Source organism: Medicago truncatula, chromosome 4 (assembly GCF_003473485.1).
Source record: "Medicago truncatula cultivar Jemalong A17 chromosome 4, MtrunA17r5.0-ANR, whole genome shotgun sequence".
NCBI lineage: Eukaryota > Viridiplantae > Streptophyta > Magnoliopsida > Fabales > Fabaceae > Medicago > Medicago truncatula.
Genome location: NC_053045.1, coordinates 35,368,227 through 35,378,761, shown reverse-complemented (window position 1 = coordinate 35,378,761; position 10,535 = coordinate 35,368,227). Strand labels below are relative to the sequence as shown.

The 10,535-nt window shown below is 30.2% G+C and overlaps 1 protein-coding gene across 1 annotated transcript; it reads left to right on the top strand.

The window, feature by feature from the left end:
* Positions 1-7,968: 7,968 nt before the first annotated feature.
* Positions 7,969-8,780, top strand: LOC11440201 (auxin-responsive protein SAUR50). The gene has a single exon (XM_003607045.4). It carries the CDS (start codon positions 8,070-8,072, stop codon positions 8,370-8,372), a length of 303 nt encoding a protein of 100 aa, XP_003607093.1. The 5' UTR covers positions 7,969-8,069; the 3' UTR covers positions 8,373-8,780.
* Positions 8,781-10,535: the final 1,755 nt, after the last annotated feature.

Genomic DNA, 10,535 nt, shown 5'->3' with positions numbered 1-10,535 from the left:
TATTGATACTGTCAAAAAGAAAGAAGAGAGATCATATTGACATGGACTAGGTAATATACTATTGGTAGAAATTGTAGTTGAATGTTTCTTACTTTGATATTTCCACCATCATTGATTTATTGAATAAATAATTACCAGTACTTTCACTACTTTGGTATCTTGAATTTTAATTTAGTTATTTAAAATTCTGAATGTTTAAATTTATTTATCCCTAATGGTTCTTGATGTACTCATTTAGAGTATGTGAAGAAAATGAATAGATTAGTGGCTGAGGTACTAAATAGCGTCATTGTCAAAATGGGACACATTTCAGCTCCAATGAAGAAAAGTAAAATTATGCTTTCTCTGTTGTGATCTGCAATGAGGTTAGTTAAGGTTATCATTGTATAATTGGAAAAAAGGAATATAGTGGAATAAACTATAATGACATTAGATTGTGGATGGAAATGGACTTGAGGGATTACTTTACTAATTGGAAAAAACATCTAACTTCCACCTGTTTAATAATTTTGGTGTTTTGTAATTTCACAAGTGAAGTTTCTATGTTGATGTTCTTTTATGTAGGTACAATGAGCAGACCAAAATACATAAGTAGTTATCAGTAGGTACAACAACCTATGGATGTTAAACAAGGAAGGAAGGGTCCTTTTTTATTTTGAGGCAAGGCGTGAATTTAGGAAGGGTCCTTTAGTACTTCGGTTAGTACATGCAATAACAATTTAAGGGACCTACTTTCTTTAAAAACCTTGAGGGTTTCTGAATGACCTAGATTACAACAACACGTTCACATGGTTTTCACACAATAGGCGATCTGAATGGCCGATTTAAGATCACACAATTTATATTGTATATTAGTAAAGTTAAATATAAACAATCTAAGCGATTAACTTGAAATCATACGATCAAAATTTGTTACAACATCATGTTGTAATAGTAGAAAATCCAAATCAGTTTCAAAAATCCATTTTCGAGCAATACAAATTGTTTAGAATTACAATTTTGAACAACACAAAATTAATAATTTTTTTAATATGTTTGTTAAAAAAAAATGAATATGTACATCTAAATTAATGTTTGGGGTGTATTTTAGATCTCCTTTCGTAATCCTTGTTGCAGCTTAAATTTAGAGACAGAAGCTTACGTTTATTGGATAAGAATGAATAATTGAAATAAAACAAAAGTAGAATTGGGATGCAACTGTCATTTGGCAACTAAAAATTATTATTACAATCAAATCATTGTATAATCATAGTCAGTTAGTTGAATGGTCTTCTGAAAAGTCTTCATATCGCACTTTTTCTAAAATACTTAATAACATAACATAATGAATGTTTTGAAGAAGAAATAGTTAGATCTCTCTAAACTTGACAAATAGTTGTTGATAGAGAACTTTCACCTAATAAGTGCCACAATTGTACATAAAATTGTAAGAAACTACAATTTCCAAATACACACTAAGTAGTCATTTTTTGTGTGATTATGGATTAATACATATTACGTGAGATCTACACTTGCATGTTACTTAACTATCCTTATTACAAAGAAACATAGGTATTGATACTCTAGCTAGACTTAGGTATTGTTCACAATTCACATGGCAATGAGTTCATTTTATGTAAACTTTTCTAAATTTAAATCCCCACTATTATCACAAGAAGCAACTTTATCCAAATATAGAACATCTTCTTTTATAGGTTGTCTTAAACAACCTCAATTTGGTTCAACATGTTTTCAGGTAATGCCAACAGAAAATTAAAAATGGCAATTCACAACATAATTTACATTTTCACATAACACTACATATATGGTACTATTTAAGTGTTGAATGTTCAAACATAAGCATTTTCAAGTTGTTGGAATGATCTAATCTTAACAGATGGATTTCGGAGGCAAGAGTAACATGGCCTTCATGTGCAAAAATAAAGGTTAAGTCACAATCAACTTAAAAGAACATCCTTTCTTTGATTTGATCATCTCAACACCACATTTTGGTAAAAAAAAATTGTGGGCCATGATTGATTGATACAGATTCTAAATTGATCTTTCTCCAATTAATCTTATTCACAGAACATGAAGAGTCTATTCAAGGAATGCGACGTACAAATTATCTGGTTTCATATACATTCTTATATATTACAAATTTTTAATGTCCTACAAACTTAAGAACCTCACATTACAACTATCCTTTTGTTTTTTTTTTACCTTTGTTTTTATCTCTCTTATTTGAGTTACTGGATTTATTATCCTTACAGGATCACTTTCTGTTCTGAGCTTGGAAATTAAAACATGTTACAGTAGGGTAACATTAAATAGTGGTGTGTATGCATTGAATTTAATGATGTGTTATTTTGGTTATGTTATCTAGTGGATGTGGTTTAGGGCAGAAGTGCAGAAGAACCACATGGAAAGCTCGATCTGTCTTGTTGAAAATACTAGTTTCTGTTGGCATTAAACATTGTTTTTATGTAGCTTGGTAGATCCATATCAACTCTGTAATATATACTAGTATGTACATTTTCACTTATACGGGCTTTTAATAGTGTGTTCGGTATCCGGTATCTTGGTCCATAAGACCGAGCTCATACTGCATAGGGATAACCCTGAGTATAAGCAGGAAGGACCTACTACATTTGTGTTTGGTCAAACCGCTAAGCTAAGAGTTAGTTTATTATGACGTTGGACCGAATGTGCCCTAGTTGCCTGGTGGTCCTTGACATAAGGCCTATTAAAGAGCCTCTCTCACATTCTATATACAGAGTATGACTTAGGATAATTCATGTATCTCTCATTTCTATAGATTGATTTAATATCGAGGTGTCTTTTGCAAGTTACTCTCCGCCAGACCGACACCGCCATCATCATGATTGACAGGAGAGACTGAGGCACCTTCCCTCAACCTCCCCAACCTAAGGTTGATTTGCTTTTTAGACTAAAACAATGGGTTTTACGGTTAAGCCAAATTCCATTTTTTAATTAAAAAAGCCTAAACATGCGTGAGTCTATAAATCATTCATTGTTCCTATATTCATTACACCCTTTAGTCTTATATATAAGCAAAAATGTATATATACATGGTTTTTTCTAGATTACTTTTGAAAAATGGTGGGTAATTTACCCACCAACCAATCATAATGCGCAATTTATTGGTGGGGTCAAGATAGTTTATGGATACCACTTAAAAATGTAAATGTTTATTGGTTGGGGTAAATTACCCACCATTTTTTCATTGGTACCCTAGTTGTTAACTATATACATTTAGCCTAAATTCTGACGAAATACATCGACAATGTTATTGTATTTAAGACCGGAGGAATTACATGCCAACGTGACATTTGATTCCCATATAGTTGAATTTATGATAACTTGGTTAAGAATTGAGGTTATCCTTTTTATAGCTGTACTGATTTTCCATTTGACAATTAATGCGAATGTCATACTAGAAAAGAACCAACCGACCAATCATTTTGTTGAATGTGACCTCTCCAGGCTCATATTGAAAGTTCCTCGACAACTTAGCTAGCTGGTTATATGGTTTGTTCTTATTAATACTAATCAGTATTTCAAAAATCAGAATAGATACAAAGGATATACAAGCTAATGTTAGTATTTTGATGTATTTATTTTGAAATAATTGAAGTTATTTTGTGTGGGGGGTGTTGAAATTTGAATTTTAGAGGTAAAGGAATAAGAGTAAGGTGAAAAAGGTTGAAAGTACGAGTAAACTGTAAGAAACACATGGGTTTCTGCTTCATTTCATTTCATGTATCTCTCATCAGAGTATCATAAATCCAATCCAACAATCACATAAGTCAAATCATCACCAGGTTGTACTAACGAGTACATTGGGGAGAAAATGGCGGTGAATAAAGAAAATTAAATTTTAAACTTCCACACACACTGTCGAACATATTTACACTCCACAAAAAGAGCTTATAAGCTTTTAGCTTATAGCTTATAAGCTCGTTTGACAAAAAAAGCTCTGTTTGGTAACACTTTTTCACCATGAGCTTATAGCTTATTTCACGAGCTTATAAGCTATTTTTCATAAGCTATTCCAAGTAGCGTTTGAGCTTATAGCTTATAGCTTCTCACTTTTTCTTCCAATTTTACCCTTATTATTTCATTTAAATTGTATTTTTATCCATTATAATTTTTATAATAAGCTACGTAATAAAGACTACTATCCCTTTATTCCAATTTTTGTATATATATCAGCTGGCTTTTTTTTTTTTTTTTTAAATATATACCTTTGTTTTTTTTTTACGAAACAAAATACTATTATTCTATTAGTGTTACTTTTTATTTTTATTTTTTTGAAGTAAGTGTTATTTTCTTTATTCTCTGTTATTAATATTACTCTATTAGTGCTACCTTTTTTTTTGTTTTTGATATAAATGTTATTTTCTTTATAAAGTAGAAACACTTAAATAATAATAAATATAAGATAAAATTTTAGTGAATAAAATTTAATTTAATTTATAATACATGGGATATATTAAATTAATAAATTTAAAGTATTTTTTTAAAGAAAAATTAGTTTACAAAATTACAAATACTTAAATTAATGATATAATTTTTATTATGAATTAAGAATACCCTTTATGTCATTTTACATTTATCAGCTAGTTGAACCGCTATTTTTACCAAACACTTCAGTTAGCTTATCAGCTAAAAGCTACCAGCTAGCTTATCAGCTAAAAGCTATCAGCTAGCTTATCAGCTATCCGCTATTTTTACCAAACAGAGCCAAAAACGACAACTTTTATTTATGTTACTGCATGTTGGGATGTAAGGTTGATTTGTTGAAAGAGAGCTTTTACGGTGCAATCATGAAACTGATTTTTTAAAAAAAGTTAATTTTAATCTTAATGTTTGATTCATTTTTAAATTGTTGATTACATTAATGATCAATAGTAATTCATCTAGTAATGCTTGCAACATTTTGGACTTATAGGTACCACTTTATCGTTGACATCTTTAACATGCAAACAGCGTTGCTGATATCATGCGATGGTCTTAAGTGTGACACTTTATGGGATGTTACACTTAAAACAAGGTAGAATAAAATTAAATTAAGTGTATTCTTGTTAATCTGATGAATTGATGATACTATGAGGACGAAACTTTTGATGTCATTGTACAAACAGTAGGGTGTTACTCATAACACTTTTAATGCTATAATGTTAACTTCACCAGAAAAGTCATTCTCATGACTTCACCATAGAATTTTTCTTATTGGAATTCTAATTTTAGTTATTGCAAAATTACACTAGTTTATTGCAATTTTGTCAAATTTACTGTCAATTCGAACATGTAATATCAAATGCATATCCTCTTATTAAATATGAGTAACTACTAACTAGTGTCATAATATCTAATCATGTTGGATTAATGATCTTTGGCCAGAGGGCATGCTAACGTGAAAGAAAGTGATGTATTTACAAACATTCTGACGATCAAGTAAGAACGTGTTGAATATATAAGATTTTTAGTATAGAAAAGTGTGAACATGGGTAAGCTATAAGTTAGCCTTAATAATGGATAAATTACGGTTTTAAGACCTCAAAGCCCTAGTTTAGGCAGATGTTTTTTGGACACGTGTGAGCAAATTAATGTAGTGTTGTTTAGGATCCATAACGGACGGTCTTGATGTCTTTAGGCGACCCTCAATCAGTGCCTTTAGGGCGAGTCTATAGGATATACTCTATATCCAGTCCGTTGAGGAATTGGACTTTAGTCCCGTCCGAAACACTATCCAATTTATGTACCGTGGCACAATTGATTTATAGACGTTGTTATCTAAACAATGGAGAGGAATGTTGTAGCGTGGTGGCTCAACAACGAGGCAGGGTCCAAAGTAAAAAAGATTAGTGCAAGACAGCATAATTAAGTTCGATGGTTGGAACGATGATAATGAAATGAAGTCGTCTTTTGATGGTCTATATTAAGTCTTCCCACTATATATTGGATCAGATGGGGGTCTATATTGGCCACACTTTTTTGAGAGTGATTTCAACTTTTAAGTATACCAAACATGGATAGAACTTTAAAATTGTACGGAAACATTAAGCAAAGATTGGATAATGGAATTTCTATCGTCACTGTGATCTTTGAATGTGTAATGAGTAATCATAATAATCACTAAATATATTAAAATTTTAAAATAGTCTTTGATTGTACACACTGTTAGTTAAAACAGCTCATGACGCTAAAATAATCTTTCAATACTATAATAACTCTTCATATAATGACTGAAATGACAATAAATAAGTATGTTGAAGGACCGATATAACAATATTAACGTAACATTTTAATATCAAGGATTATTTTGACTAACGAAGTGAACAATCAAATATTATTTTAAAATTTTGATATATTGAAGAATTGTTGTAACTACTTATTACACATTCAGATATCAAATGACTATTCCATATCATCAAAAAGTGAATATTAAGAATGAGATTCTGAGCTCATATTAGAAAATCTCACTTAAGAAGTGAATTGTTTGTAGACTAGTTTTATGTTCTAAGGTGCTCAAGCGAGCTCAATGTTTTATTTGTTGACAAAAATAAATAATATTCATTCATTCAAATTGATAGAGTTCATCGATATAATACAAATTCAAATTCGCTAAAAACAAAAATGGTGAATATTTGAACAAACTCACAACAGCCATGTTAATAGCATAATATGACTATATTCATGTCTAATATGACTATATTCATGTCTCCGGAATACTCATGTCTCCATGTCTGCTACATTGACGACGCCAAAGTCATTGTCATTGATCGGATCTGCACTTGCTTAAAGCTAATCTTTCAACCTGAATCAAATAAACACCGCACTAAGACGGGGAATCAAAAACACACCGCACGAAGAAGGGAAATCAAAACAATCAAAGTCGTTCAGAGACGACGAAATCACAAAAACAAACGAAAGAAAACATAAAATATTTTAAATTACTTATTCAATTAGGATAGAAGGAAAAATAATCCGGAAGGGTGATTTTTGGGTCAAAATTGACCCTAAATCACCCCTGTGAAAAGAAGAAGAAGAAGAAGAAAGGGGTGACGGCTAGGGTTTGAGAAGGGGAGAAGAAGCGAGCTCGATGTTGTTTCATATATATGTTTTTTTATTATTGCATCAATAAATCTTATAATTGAATTGAATGAGATATTATAAATTTATTAATCTAATAAAAAAAAATAAAAAATAAAGTAACCATGGTGCAAAACTATCTAGTGTGTATAAGTCTAAGGGTTCTTCCACCTATTAAGCACTCCCTATGGACAATTATATTCATAGTAAGGATATCGACGATTATTAATAAATAATCTTGTGGTTGAAATTGATTTAGCCAATTTACAATATACATTTTATCATATATCATGCATGTGCACAACTGGTAGTAACTATAAGCTTAATTAGTGCATGAGATTGCGAAAGTAGGCCATCCAAGTCCACAATGGAAGGATGACAAATTTAGATAAAGTAATCTTGTGAATATACGTACTCATAACACAAGTATACACAATAATAATAATATAATATTAAAACAACATCATGATTATTGAAATGATATACAAGGTTATCCAAAATTTCAGTCAAAAGAAAACAAGAAAAGATTTTAAAAAATAGGTTGTTTGTTATGTCCTTTAAGCCTAACTAAGAGCCCAAAAAATAATTACCCTTTTAAGGAATGGAGGCAAAAAAATAATGCAAAGAAAGAAAATCGGTGAGGTTGAACTTGAAACCAAACCATTAACAAATAACAAGGTTTTGTACTTGAAGAATGGGTCCATGTTGGCACGAAGAAGAGAAACAAAGAGTAGTATAGCCAATGGTACTGGGTCCCACCATGTCCTTTGTACTCACAATACACTAACCCCAATACACCCGTGGTCTGTCTTTTCCATTGTCCCTACACTCCACATGGTCCCTCTATTCTATCTTCCCAAAAACTCTCCATAAATACACCCCCCCAAATACTACTTCATCATCAACACATTCTTCATCACCATTCACCATATTCACCACTACTTCTTCTCAATCTCATCTTTTACTAAACAATGGCCATTATCAAGAAATACTCCAACAAACTACCTCAAAATGCAGTTTTGAAACAAATCCTTAAAAGATGTTCAAGCTTAGGAAAGAATGAACAACCTATGGATGTTCCAAAAGGTCATTTTCCAGTCTACGTAGGTGAAAACCGTAGTAGATATATTGTTCCAATATCTTTTTTAACTCATCCTGAGTTTCAATCACTACTTCGTCAAGCTGAAGAAGAATTTGGTTTTGATCATGATATGGGCCTTACTATTCCTTGTCAAGAAGTTGTTTTTCAATCTCTAACATCAATGATTAGATGAAAGAGAATGACATATATAAATGGTTGTGAATATTTGGAGAAGATCTATATGATCACCAAAGATGAAGTAAATAGTTTTTTGCTTCACTTTTTTTCATTCTCCATTTTTATCATAGCCATTTAGGTTTGGTTCTCATTGTGGATGTAATATTTTTACATCTTATTCTTTTTTATTTTTGGGAGTGGGTGATGATGAGGCTTGCATGTTTCAACAACCTATTTATTTTTAGTGGTTTTTTTTTTTTTTATGTGTATTATTATGTAGCTCTAACTTTTTACTCGTGATTAAATCATGGGTTGAAAATTGTATAAAGGTTTTCTTGCGGAGGTTATGTGTAGTTTTACCCTGTGAGAGATATTTGTTTGATCGTGTCATTGAATTGAATGAAAGCAAGGTGGTTAGTTACTTTTCTCTTCTGCACTTTTGTTTCTTCCTATATCTGTTCCCTCTCCCTTAAAAGGAAAAGAAAAACTAACAAGTGCCCTAAAGAGGGCACTTTCTTTTTAACAAGCTTAAAAATGAAAGTTTATTTTGAGAAAAATATATATAATCAACACGATGAAATTTTATAAGTAATTTTTTTCTATATTAAATTTATAATTCATTTCTGTTTTGTACTTCTTGACTAGTGATTTAAAGACATTTGTTAGCATAACTTTTAGTGATTTAATCAAAAATTAAAAAATTTATATTTTGGTTAACTATTTTTCACTATTTTAAAGAGAAGATGTTAATAAGCGTCTATTTTTTGTGGTGGCCATAATTCGAATCTCAAATCTTGTATATATTATGCAATGTCTCTACCATCTGAACTAAGCTCACGATGACCGTTAATAAGTGTTTTTGAAACACTCTTTGAACATTTTGAATAGGGTTAAATATGTTTTAACTTCTTTAAGGATTAAAAAAAACTATTAAAATTAAGTAAGGACTAAACTAAAAAAATCTTAATTTTATATAGACTAAAAACATATTTAACCTCTTTAAATAATAACATTTTATGAAACATTGTGTATTCAAAACATTTGGAAATAAAATATTTGAATTTTTAAAGAAATAATTTCTTAATTTTAAATACTTAAAAATGTCTCATGAACATTCATTAACAAGACTTGTTGAAAAATATTTAATGATTGTTGAGTGGACCTTTCCACTGAATATTATTGTAAATTTTTATTTATTATAATAGTGATAAGAGATGAATTGTGTCAAAGTTCAATAAAGCTAGATTCAATTATAGCTTTTACCATGATAAAATATTAATTTCTAAAAGTGTTGTTAGAAACTTGCTAAAAGTCAAAAAAGGAAAATAAATAATAAATTTTATGTGGTTAAATTCAATTTCTAAAGTTTCAATTTGTTGAACACAAAATTTTTAAAATAAAATTTTATTTTTTAATTAGATTTTTGGAGGTTATATATAGAATTAAAGACTAATCAACCACAACAAATTTGTTATGCATATCACTTCAAGAAAAAAATGTATTTTGAGGTTGTTGGAACCGCCGTAAATGTAACATTGTCACGGTTCTACAACAATCGAAAATATGTGAGTTGTGAATCCTTTCTATGGTGGTTCTTAAAACCGTAAAAAAAAATGTTATTAAACGTATATCATATAAGTGCTTTATATAAGGATCTTTGCTATCATAAATTTTGCTCAATATAAAGTGCTATCATAAATTATTTTGATAGCAAAATGTGAAGAAAACATGAAGAATGAAGCTTTTTATAGAGTTCAGATCCAAAGAAATTGTGTCTCGATTTTCATTCATACAGTACTAAATGAATTGTCAAAATCGTGCCATAATTTTTGTCGAACTGAAACTTCGAAACTGGCACAAAATTGTGCCTCAATGACTTCAAATTGTGCCACGATTTTTGCCCAACCTTCATACATCAATTTTGAGACAATTCTCTACCGTATATGGAAAGAGTACGTACGTATCATTGTAGATAAAGCTGAGACATGTAGTATATAGACAAATTTTAAAATATTTGGATAGATGGTAATGTCCTTAAATCATCATACATGTCTATTTTTAAGAGTAAGATTGGTTTGCTCATTCTAAATAGGAAAATATTTGAGAAACCCAAAACTCAATTGACACTTTGGGAGATAAAGAAATATAGAGGATGATGTAAAAGATGTGACATGTTAGT

Excerpts from the sequence above, each read along its gene's own strand:
- LOC11440201 (XM_003607045.4), top strand. The coding sequence starts at position 8,070 with ATGGCCATTATCAAGAAATACTCCAACAAACTACCTCAAAATGCAGTT.